Source organism: Puma concolor, chromosome B3 (assembly GCF_028749965.1).
Source record: "Puma concolor isolate L17-30 chromosome B3, mPumCon1.1.hap2, whole genome shotgun sequence".
Taxonomy (NCBI): Eukaryota; Metazoa; Chordata; class Mammalia; order Carnivora; family Felidae; genus Puma; species Puma concolor.
In genome coordinates, this window is record NC_141672.1 from 116,331,136 (window position 1) to 116,349,825 (window position 18,690).

The window sequence follows — 18,690 nt, forward strand, 5'->3', positions numbered from 1 at the left end:
ATTGTGTTTTTGTGAGCCATGATTATATCATTGTGTGTTTCCACTGTCAGCACTCTAAGAGAGGGTACTAGTGTCTTCCTGTTGTAATTAAGGTGCTTAGCATCCTTCATTCAGTCAACAAATGTGTATTGAGTACCCACTATAGATACCAGACAAGGTTCCTGCTCTTATCATGCTTGTATTGTGGGGATGGGAGTGGATTAGGGTGAAGTAAGAAATAGTAAACAAATTTTTGTTCTTATACATAGTAGATCTTTAATAATTTTTTTGGAAAACTAGTGTATAAATTATTATTTTAATAAGCCCTTGAAGTCCATAAACCTTTGATGTTATTGTTACTGACTTCAGCTCTTGAAATTTTGCTCTCTAAGAATTATTGCACCTTTTTGGATATAGTGAGCTGTGGTAATTAGGTTATTGTTCAGAGCCTTTTACTCTACCTGATCTTAGTTTTATTTTATCTAGTTTTCTTGAACAGAGCTGAGGTAATGAAAGGCTATTAGAGGTACACTTTAGAAAGAGTGAGAAGTGATGTTTAACTTCAAAAATAGAAAAAATAAGTTATTTTAAATAATAATACATATAAATTGTTAAATAATAATAAAGGTCAAGGCCTTGATCCTAAAATCAGAAAAATTTCTCTTCAAATAGCTAAAATATACATTTAATAGTAGATTATCTGAAATTGGCAGAATATTTGGAACACTTTTCTTAAAGTGCTGTCACTTTATCAGTTTGTAACCAATTATATGAAAATGTGGTATTATATTTATTTAAAAATCTTATGTACCCAGAGTTTCAATTAAGTACTTTTTGTAAGCATCACAAATTTTAACTAACTTAAGCAAAAAAGGAATTTATTGGAATGATGTCAAGTAGTTTAAAGGATCAGTGGAGGGGCGCCTGGGTGGTGCAGTCGGTTAAGCGTCCGACTTCAGCCAGGTCACGATCTCGCGGTCCGTGAGTTCGAGCCCCGCGTCGGGCTCTGGGCTGATGGCTCAGAGCCTGGAGCCTGTTTCCGATTCTGTGTCTCCCTCTCTCTCTGCCCCTCCCCCGTTCATGCTCTGTCTCTCTCTGTCCCAAAAATAAATAAACGTTGAAAAAAAAATTTAAAAAAAAAAAAAAAAGGATCAGTGGAAATACTAAAGAAACAAACAAATGCCCACTGTATCTTTTAGGCCAAAGAGATTAGTGTTTAAGCTAAATCTAAGCTTGAGGAAATAATTCCACAAATCTAGAATTGAAGACATTCTATAATACAGCTGTCCTGGTCTCTTCAAAAAGAAGTCAGTGTCATGAAAAACAAAGGCAAAAGGACTGTTCTACATGAAAAGAGACAAAAGAGGGGCTCAGTTGGTCAAGCATCCAACTCTTGATTTCAGCTCAGGTCATGATCTTATGGTTCATGAGTTTAAGCCCTGCATCAGTGTGGAACCTGTTTGGGATTCTCTCTCCCTCCCTCCCTCTCTCTGTCTCTGTCTCTCTCTGTCTCTCTCTGTCTCTCTCTGCCCTTCCTCTGCTTGCACACACACACACACTCTCAAAATAAATAAATAAACTTAGAAAAAAAAGAAAAGAGACTAAAGAAACAAAAACAATACTAAGTGAAGTTTTGTTCGGCCTTGGGCTTTAAGAACATTTAGGGAATATTGGGTAGATTTAAATTTTGAGTATATTAAACAATATTATTGAATGAATTTTAATTTTCTTAGATGTGATTAATGGTACTGATATATAGGAAAATACCCTTATTTATAGATACTTTCACAATATTAAAACTTTGAGAGGAAAGCTCTGCATTAGGTTATTGATGATGTAAGGAATTATAAAAATACCAGAAACTATGTGACATGTAGCATGTACTCTTAGGCATTAGAACACAAGAAATTCAGAAAGGTGGAATTAATTAACCAAGGAGAGTTAAATTTAAGGAAAAGTAATCTCTTTGGCCTAAAAGAGTTGGTTGAGTGTCCAACTCTTGATTTCAGCTCAGGTCATGATCCCAGGGTCACAGGATCAAGCCCTACGTTGTGCTCCTCACTGAGTGTGGAGCCTGCTTGAGGTTCTCTATTTCTCTCCCTCTGCCCCACTCATGCACTCTCTCTCTTTCTAACATAATAATAATAAAACAATATAATAATTCTTACTGCATCCCATCAGGACACATATCATGTCAGGTTGTGTCGTTACTGCTAATACTGAATTTGATCACTTAGTTAAGGTGGTGACCACAAGATTTCTGTCCCATGTGAAGGTACATTTTATCCTTTGTAATCAATAAGTAATTTGTGAATTACACTCTGAAATTGTGTGAATTGCAGAAACCTCTCACCCATTTCATCAATAAAGAATTGATTTTTTTCTGCAATTTTTGATTAAAAGTTGCTAAAAAATTTAGTTTCTAAATAGACATTTCCAAGTAGGTATTAAAGAGAGGGTGCTGATAGTTGCTTAAAATCTTTTAGTTTTTACTGTTTAGATAGTCAAACTCTATTTGACAGCAAAAAGAGTTTTGCTTTGCTTTGATCCCTCACATCTACTGTCATCATTCATAATCTTTTACCCTTTGCAGAAACAATGCAACTTTTTTTTCTTTAAAAAGAATTTGTTTGTTTTAAAGCATATTAATGAAGGGTAGCATCTGACAAGGAGAAATATAGTGCAAACCACATACATAATTTAAAAGTTTCCAGGTACCACATTAGAAAAGTAAAAAGAAACTGGTGGAATTAATTTTAATAATATATTTTATTTAAATGACTATATCCAAAATATTTTAAGATACTATCAGTATAAAAATTATTAATGAGATGTTTTATTTTCTTTGTGTGTATGTGCATGCACTAAGTCTTCTGAATCTTATGTGTATTTTATACTTAAATCTTAATTTAGATTAGTCACATTTCAAATTCTCAGTAGCCACATGTCACCAAGTGCTACTATATTGGATAGTGCAGGTTTAATGGTTATGATCTTGGGCACAGGAAAGCCAGAGACTAATTTGATTCAAATCTTACTTTCTTCATGGCTTTGGGCAAATTACTTTTTGTGGCTCAGTTTTCTCATTGTAAATGAGGATTATAATTCCTACAACAAGGGTTGGAGGACTTAATATAGGTTAAGCACTAGAACAGTAGTGGCTTTTCGGTAAATGAAAACTATTATTTTTATATCTTTGGACTTGGTCCTGTAATTCTCATTTTTAGAAGTAAGCTTGTATTTTGTTAGGGAAGCTAGGACTAGATCTTAGATCCCTTGCTGTTTTGGATCTTACTATTTCTTGCCCTCAGTCTCTTACTTTCTGTCTTCTGTGGTGAATTTATAAGCCAGTAAGATAAACTAGATTTTCCAGGCCAGTTTTGATTTCAAGTGTTCTGTCATCACCATAATTCATTGAAATGAATGGGAAAACCTGATAGCTCTGCAGATGGCAATGAGTTATTAAAAGATTTGTCACTATGATTAAAAAACCTCACAGAAGGTTGAGAGCTACAGTAGTCAGGATTGTTAACTTTCTCTCTGTAAAACCCATAAATACCTCTCTACTACAAAAGCCTATATAATTATAGCAGTAAGATGAGATATTAGCACGTGTAGTAGAGGCAGTCCTGTATATTCATGAGTGTAATTGTATTAGAGTTTTTTAGAATGTGTTTTAAAATAGGTAACTATCGGGGCACCTGAGTGGCTCAGTCAGTTAAGTGTCCAGCTCTTGATTTTGGCTCAGGTCATGATCTCACTCAATGGTTTGTGAGTTCAAACCCTGCATCAGGCTCTGCCATGATAGCATGGCGCCTGCTTGGGATTCTCTCTCTGCGCTCTCTCTCTTTTTTTCTCTCTCTCAAAATAAATAAACTTAAAACAAATAAGTAATAACTATTCATTTTCATATTAGGTCAAAGTAACTATACATGATTGAAAAAGTATTTAATGGAGGTGCTTGGGTGGCTCAGTTGGTTAAGTGTCAGACTTTGGCTCAGGTCATGATCTCACAGTTCATGAGTTCAAGCCCCACTTTGGGCTGTGTGCTGACAGCTCAGAACCTGGAGCTGGCCTCAGATTCTGTGTCTCCCTCTTGCTCTGCTCCTCCCCCGTTCATGTTTGCTCGCTCTCTCTCTCTCTCTCAAAACTAAAAATTTTAAAAAAAGAAAAAGTATTTAATGAAGGCCTGCAAAGGAGATATTCTGTTGAAAAAGAACTTAACAATTTACTGTGATAAAACATTTTGTACCAAAAATGCTAGTAAAATACTGTATTGCTCATGGTAGAAAAATATGATACCACTTAATAATCAAAGAAGCATTAAAATACAGTATAAAACAGTGTCACAATTCATACCTTTGGAACGTACCTGCAAGTTACTTTTTACATTATCATTGAGCCCATATTTTCATCAGTATAGTAGGCAAAAGTGGAACTGAAAAATACTTTGTTTCAGACGTTGAAAATACGCTGCATCAAGTATTGGGTAAAATGTCTTACTCTTAGGAAAATCTTCTTACCACAAATAACAAAAAGTTGCTCACAAGATATTTTCGTGGAAGTTCTATGTAATTAATATGAAAATTCTAACATTTTTCTCACCTAGCATAATGAAAAATGACCAGTTCAGATTTTCCTATTTTGAGCTGAAATATAAGTATTGCTAGTATTGTTGGCATGTTGACTAAGACTTATTAACATAATTCTCTAGGACAACTCTTAGAAAATTTCCATGTAACTATTCAGGACATTGGTGGTTGGTATTATTTTTAGGTTATCAGATTGTGCCTACTCATCTTGACAATCGTATAGAAGTTACCATAAAATATTAATGATACTTTAAAAAGTGTTATTGAAACATTTTTACAAAGGGCAGATTTGTTTCTTGGTGCTTTAAAAAATATTTATTTATTTTGAGAGAGAGAGAGAGGGAAAGAGTGTGTGGGAGAGGTGCACAGAGAGAGAGAGGGAGAGAGGGAATCCCAAGCTGGCTCTACTCTGTCAGTGCAGAGACCGACATGGAGCTCAAACTCATGAACTTGAGGTCATGACCCTGAACCAAAATCAGGAGTTGGACACTTAACTGGTTGAGCCACCCGGGCACCCCACAAAGGACAGATTTGAAATCATCAGGATATAAATTTTTGAGGCTGATTTTAGAAAACCAGTAGAGACTTGATGCAAAGTTACTGAGAATCACTAATACGTAATTACATCTTGGCCCAGGAGCCTTTCTGACCTGTAGGATCCTGAAAAGAATGCAAACAAAAGGCAAAAACAAATGAAGGTACAAATAAGCAGGACTTTCATAAAGTCTAGCCTTCTATCAGGGAAGAAAGATAGGCCTTAAAAACAGAGAGAAAGTGAATTGCTAGAAAAGAGCACGTAAAGGGTAGGATTGGGAGACTGGGACCTTCACAGAGATAGTTGTAGAAGTGACCGTTGAAACCTAGAAGATGAGACGGGAAGAGTGGGTGCAGTACAAGTTCAGGCAGAGGGGACAGCAAATGCAAAGACTTTCAAAGGGGAAAGAACATGGCTTGTTCAAGAAATTGAATAATGGGACTGGAGCTTATTGAGTTAGTGGGAGCACGATGTGAGATTAGGTTGCAGAGAGGCAGGGACTAGATCTGAGGCCCTTTTTGCATGCCGTGGTGATGAATTTACGTTTTACATTCACTGTAATAGAGGAGTAGTGGTTTAAAAATTAGGCAGAGGAGAAAGATGATCAGACTTGAATTTTAAGATCACTTAATATTATTTTATATGTAATTGTAATTGTCAAAATGTGGTTCAAATGAAAAAATAAGGTCCATGTTATGCATGGCACTTTGTAAAATGTGATTGGTGAAAACTAAGGTGCTAGATGTTAGCAGTTTGGGAGAAAATACTGTAGGTTTTTGGACTTTTGAACTTTCTTTTTTCCTGTTTTTCCTCCAAATTTTTTTTTTTTTAATTTTTTTTTCAACGTTTTTATTTATTTTTGGGACAGAGAGAGACAGAGCATGAACGGGGGAGGGGCAGAGAGAGAGGGAGACACAGAATCGGAAACAGGCTCCAGGCTCCGAGCCATCAGCCCAGAGCCTGACGCGGGGCTCGAACTCACGGACCGCGAGATCGTGACCTGGCTGAAGTCGGACGCTTAACCGACTGCGCCACCCAGGCGCCCCATTCTTCCAAATTTTAATGTAAATTTCAGTTAACATTCAGTGTAATATTAGTTCCGGGTGTAGAATCTAGCGATTCATCCCCTAATACTCAGCATGAGTGCTCTCCTTAATTGAATAGTTAACTTTTTATTGAGGACTTGTTACCTGCCAGGCCATGAGGTCGGTGCTTTATACCTGTCTTCATGGAGACTTTCATGCAAGGAGGGCATGGCATTCTTTTTCCTGTTTTATAAGAGAATGTCAGACACAGAGAAATTAACTAGAACAGCAGAGCTAGAATTCAAAGTCATGTCTGCTTGACTTCATTTTACAAAAGAGTTTTCCACCATGGCTGGTTTTTTTGGTGGGGAGAGGGGAGTGGCTGAATAATAAAGAAATGGAAAGCACTCTTACTATAACATGTTTCTTGAATAAACAAATCCAGATATATTTTGTTTTGGGGGAATAGTTTGGAAAGTAGATGCTACAAATGAGAATAATCAAGTTGAATTTCCCTTTTAGGATAGTAGTAGCCTGAAAAAGAATTTCAGATTCAGCTTCGCTTAGAAGTTGACGTCCAGGGGCGCCTGGGTGGCGCAGTCGGTTAAGCGTCCAACTTCAGCCAGGTCACGATCTCGCGGTCCGTGAGTTCGAGCCCCGCGTCGGGCTCTGGGCTGATGGCTCAGAGCCTGGAGCCTGTTTCCGATTCTGTGTCTCCCTCTCTCTCTGCCCCTCGCCCGTTCATGCTCTGTCTCCCTCTGTCCCAAAAATAAATAAACGTTGAAAAAAAAAATTAAAAAAAAAAAATGATTACAGGGGCGCCTGGGTGGCGCAGTCGGTTGGGCGTCCGACTTCAGCCAGGTCACGATCTCGCGGTCCGTGAGTTCGAGCCCCGCATCAGGCTCTGGGCTGATGGCTCAGACCTGGAGCCTGTTTCCGATTCTGTGTCTCCCTCTCTCTCTGCCCCTCCCCCGTTCATGCTCTGTCTCTCTCTGTCCCAAAAATAAATAAACATTGAAAAAAAAATTAAAAAAAAAAAAGAAGTTGACGTCCACTGTTTTTAATGTTTTAACCAGTACCATCAAAGTTCTTCAAAGCATATGTTTATCAGGAAAGTAGGACTGGCCATATGTAATATTAACAACTAACCACTTGCCTTACTTGAAATCCCAGGAGAAGAGTTCTGCATGTTCTGTAATTGAGTCTTTGGAAGAACTGGCTGTTCAGGGCAGACAGGGGATGAGCTCTGGAGCTGGGAGCACTAATTGTTATGTAGCAAAACAGGGTGGAAGACATTGAACTCTGAAGTATTGCTTGTTCTTGGACATTTTAAAAAATGGTTTATTTATTAGAGAGAGAGTATGCGCAAGCAGGGGAGGGGCAGAGAGAGAGGGGGAGAGAGAATCCCAAGTAGGCTCCGGGCTGACAGTGCAGAGCCTGACACAGGACACAGACTCACCAACCATGGGATCATGACCTGAGCTGAAATCAAGAGCCAGACGCTTAACCGACTGAGCCACCCAAGTGCCCCAAGTATTGCTTGTTCTTAATCAACAACGTGAATGTATTATTTTGTTGAGTCCTTTGAATGGAGTATTGTTTTACTTCCTAATTTTTATACTTTCTGATTATAAATTGAACTTGAAGCAGGAAAGCCTGAACTGTATGGTGATTAGTGGACACTAAAGAGTCAGGAAGGATGAAATGTAGGATTTACAGACTGGATAAGATAGGGTGGTCAGAAGTAATGTTATTAAGGAGTAAAGTATGAAGTCCCTTTGACATTAGTCTCCTTAGTTTATAATGAAGACATAATTTTCATAGTATGAATAACAATTATACAGGATACTTGCATTGGTAGGTGTGTAAAAAAGGCTTATCTTTCCATCCTGCATTTCTGCTGCTGTCAAACTTAGAACTTCTGTGGGTGATAAGGCATTTTTTCCTGCTGGTATTCAAATATTGTATGTTATTTTTTTACTCCGGGCATGATAAAATTTAGAATTATTGTCCACGCTGGTGTGCAGTGAGTGTATGATTTGTTGATATTTGGGGGTTGGGGAAGTACAACTGAAATAAGTTCCCTGTGGATATTTTCCTTTCATAAGATGGAATTCTATCAAGAAGTGTGAAATATTTTATCAAAAAGTGAGGAATAGTCTATCAAGAAGTGAGAGCTATTCCATTAAAATGTGAGAAATTTGCAGAGACCTGGGAGTGTAGAATAGATAAGACAGGATCATTAAGCCTGTTTCAGAATAATGTATAGTGACTGTGGTCATAGTAAACTCAAATTAAGCAAACTTAAGTGGATAGGGAATTAGGACCCTGGTGGGAAGTATAGGCCAGTTTTTATACAGAATCAGACAAGGAGTTAGTGTCTGATAACTCTTCTAACTGTGACAAAGGAAAAGTGGTTAGAGAAACTGTGATAGATCTTAAGAAAAAAAAAAAATTATGTTGCTAGCAAAGTATTGTTTACCACCACCACCAAGAAGTTATTTTGTTATTAAAAAATAAAAAAATGACAAGAAGAATGGATAAGCATTTGTTTATATTTTAAGAAGTAAGCAATACAGAAATCCGTGGAGTAAAAAGCCTTCCCCCTGTATGCACTCTGTCAGTAGTTGAATCAAGTACTTTCCGCAGGAGAAAACACTGTTATACTGTTCAGTGCTTATTCTTCTAGCCTTTCTCCTACATTATTTACATTTAAATATATGCTTACACACATATGTGTATATATATTTTTATATCTTACGTATTTTTTTAATATTTATATTTTATGTATATATTTATATTTTATGTTATACTATACACATTTTGAACTTGAGTATTTTTTATTTATATATTTTGACAGTTTTTGAATGTCAGTATGTAAATATGCCCCACACTTTTCATATTGTCCCCCTCCTGTGCAGACTACATATAAAAATGAAAATAGCTTTTTTTTCTGCTTCAGCAGTACTATGTTTTATGTAAAATATTCATGCAGTCACAAAGGTGAAAGAAAAAATTAAAAGTTAACTGAAATCTCACCATCCTGAGATAATCTGCATTTTAATGACTAGTTTTTAAAAGATGTATCCCTTTATGTATTCACACAAGCGTGAACATACAGAACTGCCACATGCACGTAATAATATTTATAAAGGGATTATACACACCAGCTGATTTTTGTCATGAAATTATTTTCTAGGTGCTTGAGGATTTTTATCTACCCACCCCTCCATGTCCTTCCGTCCTTCTCGCAGTAATAACCTGATACACTTTCCTACTTTCTCAGTGCTCATACAGTCATATGCACATGACATTTCGTTATTTGTACTTGTCCGTATTGTTCCCTTTTCACAGAATTCACTCCAGATCAGCTAAAACATAGCTAACTTATTTTTTTGCTGGCTAAATATTCTAAGGCAGGAGTCAGTAAACTATAGTTACTGGATCAAATCCATCCTGCTGCTTGTTTTTATAAAGTTTCATTGGAACACAGCCTCCACTTTTCTATTGAGTGCTGTGACTTTTTAAATTCTTTATGTTACATATGATATATTTCCTCCCAGCCTTGTCGTATTTTGCTTTGTTATGATATTTTACCATAATTTTTTTTTAATTTAAATGCGGGGTTCCTGGGTGGCTCAGTTGGTTGAGCATCCGACTCTTGATTTTGGCTCAGATCATGATCCCAGGGTTGTGGGATCAAGCCCCACGTTGGGCTTCATGCTGAGTGTGGAGCCTGCTTAAGATTCTTTCTTTCTCCCTCTCCCTCTCTCCCACATACATGAGCTCGCTCTCTCTCTCTCTCTCTCTCTCTCAACAAAATTTAAAAAATAGAAAAAATAAATGCAATGAATTGAAGCATATCTATCTTTTCTAGCTTTGAAGTTCCCTGTTTTGATTTAAAAAGTTACCTGACTCGGGGTGCCTGGGTGACTCAGCCGGTTGAGTGTCTGATTTCGGCTCAGGTCATGATCTCACAGTTTGTGAGTTTGAGCCCCACGTCGGGCTCTGTGTCGACAGCTCGAAGCCTGGAGCCTCCTTCGGATTCTGTGTCTCCCTCTCTCTGCCCCTCCTACTCATGCTCCGTCTCTCTCTCTCAAAAATAAATAAACAATGAAAAAAAAATTTTAAAGGTTATCTGACTCGAGGGTTATCCTTGTGTTTTCTTAAAATTCTTACTAATTTTTTCATAGGCCTGGAATGTATTTTTCTGTATGTATATGAGCGACATTATAGTGTAGTGTGTTTAACATCACAGGCTCTGGTTTTGTTATTTATAACCTGTGTGACCTTGGACAAGGTAACATTCCTGTGCTTCAGTTTTCTCCTCTAAAATGAGAATAATAGTACCTATCTCATAGGATAGTCATGGGGGTTAAATGAGTAGTTAGTTTGTAGAGAATGTTTAGAGCAGTGTCTAATACATAGAACCATGTTTGTTTTTCTCCCATGTGGATAACCAGTTGTCCTAGTAACATTCATTGAGTAGTTCATCTTTTTCCCCATTTGATATAAAATTCTACATCTAATGAATGTTAAGTTTCTAAATATATATATATAGATATATATAGCTCTATTTTGTGACTCTCTAACCTGTTATGTGGCTCTGTTTATCTCTGCTCTGGAGCCATAGTGGCTTAATAAATACTGAAAATTGATGAGTGCAGTCCCTTTACCTTGTTATTCTAAATTATTTTCGCTCTTCTTGGCTTTCTTTGCTCTTATATATAATTTTTTAGAGACTCATCAAAGTTTGCAAAAACCAGTTCATTAGTAAGTTTTATCATAAAAGATAGTGATACTAATGGCTAGTATTGGAATGGAAATAAATACTTCAAGCAATGGAAATTTTTAGAAGCTGGTAAAGATAGATACCATCGATTGTGGTAAGTCGACATTATGAATATGGAGAATAAAGATATGTAGAAAGATTGTGAGCCTCTAGTTCCCAAACTATATCCCGACATACCCCAGGTACCTCACAGAACTCCCAGGCATATTTTAAGCTGTCTAGGGAAACACAGCGACATCTGTTGGACACTGTGCAGACTCGTAGGTGAGAGGAGTTCCCAGTTTCAACATTTGATTGTGCTGTCTTCATTTCCGTGCTGTGATGTTTGTGAAATTGGGTTTTGGTGGTTGCTGGGATAAAAACCAAGTACCATGCAAAAGTCACTGTGGAGCAGGAAATGAGGATGGCAGTATCCAATCTGATTTCAAGGTTTGAGAACACGTGCAGTATCCAATAGGTGTACACACCCCATAATAACTAATTGTGGTTAATTAAAAGTTGAAGTATTTTTCAATGTATGTGTATTATTTTTTCAGCAAGGTACTAACTTGTTAGGACATGAATATTTCTTCATTTGTTTGAACCTAACTAATTCCTAAACAGAACTGTTAGGTATTTCTTTTAGCCTAGGGAATTCATGAAAAAAATTACTAAGAAAATAAAGGCACCAGGAGCCAAGAAAATTTGGGAACTTCTGTGCCTGAACAAACAAGTTATTACAAATATTTAAAGATTAAGAACATTTGAAGTGCTGTGTAGGTAGAGTACTGTATGCCATGCCTGCTTGGGACAGGATGAAACTAATCTTGTCTGGGTACCTGGGACAGACAGCATTTCTGAGAAAGTAGTATTGAAGCTGAGCCTGAAGGAAGACTAGGAGTTAATTGGGGAGGGGTGGTGGTGGGAATGGCTTGTGTGAAGAGGGCAGGAGCTGCAGGGGCCGACAGGAGTGTAGCATGCCTTACACGGTGAGGGGACAGTGGTGCGGGGGGACGGCTGGAGAGTAGGCAGAGGCCAGGTCATACAGTCACATGGAAGTCCAGCTAGGGAGTTTATTTAGATCTTTTTGTAAAAGACAGTTGGCAAGCCTTTGAGGGATTTTAAGTGAAGGAACAATATGTTAGGTCACTGCCTGTTTACTGAGGGAATAAAATACAAAGAGGATATATGTAAGTATTTAAGTAATGCTGTATTCTAAGTAATGTAGAGTACATATTTGTAAAATTTGAAGTGCCTTGATTTTCAAAGGCATTTGTAAACTTTCATATAATTTAAAAAACTCTTGGAAGACATATACTCTTGTTCACTGTGGCTGATACGGACTTTTAAAATGAAAGAAAATCAAAAGTATGATAGAGTGTTTAGCTGTAAAACATTTACATTTATGTAATTATTACTTTTTTAAATGGCAGAAACTTTGTCCAAATTTTAAAATTAAATTTGGTTTGTTAATAATTATTTAAAATTGTTAATTTGCATATTTTGATTGCCAGTCTAATACATTTATCTCTTAAGTTCCTGAATTGTTTAATTTGGGTGGTATAATAAGATGTAATGTTACACAGGAATGGGGTAAGAGTAATTTCTCTTAGTTTAGCTGTCATTTTGTACTGCCCTGGAGTTGATATTTTTATTTATTTTGCTATAGTACCAATATAACATTTTTTACTGTAATAAGAAGCAAATCACCTCAGCTTACTTTTGAAAAATTCCCAAGGTTATTTTCAAGAGTTTTAAGTCTTGAAGAATCAATTTCATAACCATCAAATAGGGATGGGACCCATCTCTGGCTTTTGGGGAAGGATGATTAGTCTGTTTGGAATTTGATTAGCATTGTAAGTGTTAGAATTATTTTATTTTATTTTATTTATTTTATTTATTTTATTTTATTTTATTTTATTTTATTTTATTTTATTTTATTTTATTTTATTTTATTTTTTATTTTATTTTTTTTTAATGTTTATTGTTGAAAGAGAGAGAGAGAGAGAGAGCAAGCATGAGTAGGGGAGGGGCAGACAGAGAGATACAGAATCTGAAGCAGGCTCCTGTCTCTGAGCTGTCAGCACAGTGCCCGATGTGGGCCTCGAACCCACGGACTGCAAGATCATGACCTGAACCGAAGTCGGACATTTAACCAACTGAGCCACCCAGTTGCCCCAGAAAATTTTAAAACAAGCGAATATTATTCCCTTCCCTCTGCCAGTGTGTTTCGTATTTAGTTAGAACTATTGTTTCATAATGTAATAAAGAGCTAGTTGCATCCTTAAATTTACAATGTAAATAAATTTAGATAAAGGGGTGTGTAGATATATTTTAAAAACAGTCTTGGTTTCATTTATTTAACTAAACTTCCCTAATTGTTCACATGAAGAAATCTGATTACAACTGATTGTAATCTGACTGCAAGGGAGTTGGTTAGTACTTTTCTTGAAAAAAAGAGGTAACGCTTAGACTTGGAAAGCTTTCTTTGGCTGAGAATTTAAGGGTTATAGCAGAAATTTTTTAAATGAAATCACAAGAGTACTAGCACAAAACAAAGCTGAAATTTTTTATAATCTTGGGATAAAAACTTCTTAAGCATAACAGATTTATTTCTATGTAGTTAAAATTTATTTTCTTACGATAAAAATAAATTCAAAATGGAAAAAGGAGTATTTGCAAAACATGATAGATAATACCCAAAGATTGCCAAATCAATAGGATGAATGATCCACTAGAAAAATGGACAAAGTGTAGGTATGGTGAATTTTGAAAGAAATACAGCCAGTAAACATACCATATTACTAACAAAGAATCATTTCAATTTTATGCTTCCTTTATGTTTCATAGAAAAGTTCACTTTGAATACAATAATTTTAAATATTTATAAATCCCATTGTAGGGTTTGAAATAAAGCTTTTATTAAATATTCATGTAATTTAACAATGATTATCTCATCTGGCAGGGTCTTTTTTTCTCATCTTCTAAATGGGTCAAATTTTGATTTCCTCATAAAAGAAATTTTATTAGACACTCATGGTGAAATGACTGTTACTATGTATCATATCCAAACAGCATAATTATTCGACAATAATTTTTGTCCAAATTATATTTTCTTACAGAAATAGAAGAAGAAAGTTTTGCTTAACTTTGTTCTTTTCATTATTTTTATAGGATCCAGCGTTCGAACATTCACTCCATTTTACTTTCTGGTAGAACCAGTGGATACACTCTCAGTTAGAGGCTCTTCTGTTATATTGAACTGTTCAGCATATTCTGAACCTTCTCCAAAAATTGAATGGAAAAAAGATGGGACTTTTTTAAACTTAGTATCTGATGACCGACGCCAGCTTCTCCCAGATGGGTCTTTATTTATCAGCAATGTGGTGCATTCCAAACACAATAAACCTGATGAAGGTTATTATCAGTGTGTGGCCACTGTTGAGAGCCTTGGAACGATTGTCAGCAGAACAGCTAAGCTCACAGTAGCAGGTAAGTTTTTTTTTTAAGTAATTTATGTATATTTTCAAATTTATGAAAGGTATATCTTGATAAAAAGCATTATCATCCTGGAGTTTTCACTTAACTGATTACCATAAATAAATTCATTTAACAAATACCAATTGAGCATCTAGTGTGTGCATGGGATTATGCTAAGACTTGCTTAGTGCTGTAGGAAGTAAAATGCAGCACTTTACCCCTTTCTATTATTTAAATTGCTTACAGTTGCTATTTGAAGTATTGAGTCAGTTCTTTTTTTTCTAACTTGGAAATGACAGAGGAAGTTGTATAGGAAAATTGATTCACTGATTGCTAAATTATCTTCCCCAGCATAACAATTTAGTATGGCTTTGTAAGACTTGCAGGATAGTCAGAATCTTGGTTCCTTTATGCCCCAAGCAAGGAACTGACATTTAAGTGGATTATTTAAAAACCTATAGGATATAGGTATTAAGGTGAAGAACAGAAAGTTGTAAAGAGAAATATTCACTCCCTTTTAGAACATTCTTATTTGAAGAATAATGGAAAGTGTAAACTGAGTAAGTCATGCTTATTTTGTATTAGATACTTATATTCCTCAGGTCCATGTTTTTTCACTTGAGTACTAGATGAAGTAGTTTTTGTTAAGGGTCACATTGTACAAAAATTGTATTATGTTGGGACGCCTGGGGGGCTCAGTCGGTTAAGCGTCAGACTTCAGCTCAGGTCATGATCTCACGGGTCATGAGTTTGAGCCCTGCATTGGGCTCTGTGCTGACAGTGACAGCCTGGAGCCTGCTTCAGATTCTGTGTCTCCCTCTCTCTCTGCCCCACTCCTGCTTACACTCTGTCTCTCTCTCTGTCTCAAAATAAATACTAAAAAAAATTTTTTTAATTGTATTATGTTTAAGTCTTATATATATACTCGTCTTGGTAAAATGCTAACATGTAAAAAAAATATGGCTGCATGAATAGTTCCCCATTTCATCGCCACTCTAGGGTGATGGTTCCCCATCTCCTGTGCACTTCGCAGTATACTTGTTCATTCGTTCAGAGTATGATGACGCTTTTTCTCTTTGGAACCAGATACTCAAAGCTGAATTTGAGTGTGATATAGAACTACTGTAATTATTCCATAATCACAGATTGAGGATGGAAAAAGAAAAGGGTGAAAGAGTCACTTCTTTTGATAATTAGCCTTTCCTCTCTTTTTTTTCCCCCCTTCTTTCCTTCCTTTTTCCCTTTCCCCCCTCTCCCTTCTTTCTTCCTCTAATCTACTTGTCAGGCTTTCTCCAACCTGTTGATAGGTAAGTTAGCATGATGACTGCCCCTACACTGTTACTTAGGTGAGCTCCTGTTTATTGTTTACATTTTTAAGCTGGGCTTTAATCGTAACTCCTTCTTCTCAGCTGTCTCCCACAACCAGTTGCCAAATCCAGTGAATTCTGCTTCCTGGTTTCTTGTATGTGATCCTGAGGCCACTTCTCACCATCCCTCACCTTGTAACCATCTGGTGCCTCATTCTTTCCCTCTTCCAGTCCAGTGGTCAGGGCTCTCTTCTCACCCTTCAGTAGCTCCTCAGTGACAACATCAAGTTGATGTCTAAACTCTTACAGGCCTTGTGTCTTTTCATGAGCTAGTCTCCACTTCTCTAGCTTCATTTCTCAACATTCCACCCTGCCCGTCCCTGCCCTCTACCCTCGTCAGCAGGACCACCTGCAGCACATTTTAAGCTCTGCCAGTACTAAACATTTCAAATCCCTTTTATTCTTGGTCTCTGGCCTTTGCTCATGGCTTCCCCACTGCCTGTTAAGCCTGTCCTCTACATTTTCCTCTTTTCTACTCTGCTAGGTTTGTCCAGCCTTCTTTTTAGCTTTCAAAGCCTTCAGGAAATATTTTTGGCCTAATGTAGTGTAAACAGCCAATTTAATATGGTATAATCAATCCTTTGGCTGCAGACAAGATTCTGTAGGAAAGTTATTTAACTCACTCATGGCCTTGAGTATCAGAAGGTAATAATATCTGAGCTAAGAGATGAATGGAAGTTCTTTTTAATAGTTGCATAGTATCCATTGTATAGATATACTGTGATTATCTAAAGATTCCCTTTTTATGAAGTTACATGGATAAAAATTGTTTGATATTATAGGCAGTACTGTAGTGAACACTCTTTTCTGTAAATCTTTTCTGTAGAATAGATTACTGGAATAAGTAATTCTACTAATTGCTGGATCATAGTATATATTGTGTGTGTGTGTGTGTGTGTGTGTGTGTGTGTGTTTGTGTAGAATTTTAAAAATAGCACTGAACTGTTTGGCTCTCCCTCAAAATTTTAACCATAAAGTTACCATATGACTGAGCCATTCTATTTCTAGGTGTCTACCCAAGAGAAATGAAAAGACAGTATGTACAACAATTGTACATGACTTGTTATAGCAGCATTACCTGTAACAGCCAAAAAGTGAAAACAACCTACATGTCTGTCAGGTGTTGAATGGATAACCAAAATGTGGTAAATACGTACATGGAATGTTATTCAGCAATAAAAAGGAATGAAATTGTGCTATATACTGCAACATGGATGAACCTGAAAAACATGATACTAAGTGAAAGAAGCCAATCACAGATCATGTGACTTCATTATATATATATATATATATATATATATATATATATATATATATATATAATGTCCAGAATAGGCAAACACAGGGGGCCAAAAAGTAGATTGGTGGTTTTCTAGGACTGAGGATGGGGGAAAGGAGACAAGGGCACAGGAGATTGGGTGAGTGAGTACAGGGAATGTGGAATGACTGCAAGTGAGTACAAAGTTTCTTTGGGGGATGATGAAAATGTTCTAAAATTAAATTATAGTGATGGTTGCACAACTTTGTGTGCATACTAGAAACTGTTGAATTGTGGACTTTAAATGGTAAACTTTATGGTATATAAATTGTATCTCAATAAAACTTTTTTTTTTTTTAAGAGACTACCAATTTGCCATTCTAAAAGAACATTGGTTAGTGTTCTTTGGTTACAAGCAATACAGACCAATTCTGGCTAAGTCATGTAAGAAGGGGAATTTTTGAAAGAACACTAGGTAGCTCATAAAATGAAATTTGAGAAGTCTTCTCTGCACTCATTTTTCCACAGTAGAAATTTTTGTTTTACTGCCTGGGCAGTAGCCTGGCTGTGAGTGTTTTGTGCCTAAAGGTGGAGGAATTGGGTGGTCTGAATACAGACACTGTTCATCTTTTCTTGTCAAGCCTGTGTCTCGCTCCCACTCCAAGTCTCTGGAAGTAGCAGGACAAACTGGCCCCCTGCTTGTGAGCACAGGAAGCCCCAGCGATTTCTGCCTCATATGTCCGTACTAGTTCCTCCATCTGCTTTCCCTATTCAGAAAAAAAAATTGATTCGGGTCTGTGCCTATTGGGGGATAATAAGGCAGACATGGTGAAGTGTTACCAGCTGAGTGATCTGAGCGAAGAGTAGATGTGTTCCTATTCAGAAGCTAGACAACCTGCAAATGTGGCATTTCCATGTGGATTAATTCTCCATCATGAAACTACAAAACCTAGAACTGTTTCTCATAATTACTATGGTCATTAGTCTTTAAAGAAACATTTTGTTGTGTTGTTAGCATCTCAGAATCTTTTCAGATGTTACTGTTAATAACAGTAGCTAGTATTTGAGTATGTGCCAGGCAGTGTGCTTTATATGAAGTGTGTTAAGTATTAACCTTTTTAACATCCAGTGAGGCCTCTTATTGTTCTCATTTTATTGAAGAAGAAACTGAGGCTTCCAGGTTAAGTAGCTTGCTAACGTCACACAGCCATCAAGTGGTGGAGTTGGGATTCAGATTCAGATTGCGTGACTCCAGAATTTAGGCTCTTAACTACTGCATTCCGTGTATCTACAGAGTATTTATGACTGCATTCTTGTTAATATTTTATTTTGAAATAATTTCAAGCTCATACAATTATTGCAAGAATGAAACCAAGAAATTACATCTGCTCGTCACTCAGATCACCCAGCTGTTAACACTTTACCATGTCTGCCTTCTTATCCCCCAATAGGCACAGACCCGATTCAGTTTTTTTTTTTTTTTCTGAACCATTAAGGGTAAGTTGCAGACACTGCCTCCACTGAAATACTTCCATATATATTTCCTAAAAACAAAGATATTCTTCTAAACAACCATCCATCAATTTTAGGAAATTAACCTTAATACAATATTACTGTAGGGACTGTTCATATTTCACTGGTTGCCTCAATAATGTTCTTAATAGCAAAAACCAAAAACAGTAT

At 36.5% G+C, this 18,690-nt stretch overlaps 1 protein-coding gene across 9 annotated transcripts in view; it reads left to right on the forward strand.

The window, feature by feature from the left end:
- Positions 1-18,690, forward strand: part of NEO1 (neogenin 1) — a 243,552-nt gene that overhangs the window by 55,530 nt on the left and 169,332 nt on the right. For all 9 annotated transcript variants that reach the window (XM_086711172.1, XM_086711180.1, XM_086711179.1 and 6 more), the window contains one exon: positions 14,077-14,394. In XM_086711172.1, coding sequence (XP_086567298.1) covers positions 14,077-14,394 — 318 coding nt within the window. The remainder of the gene's footprint in view (positions 1-14,076; positions 14,395-18,690) is intronic.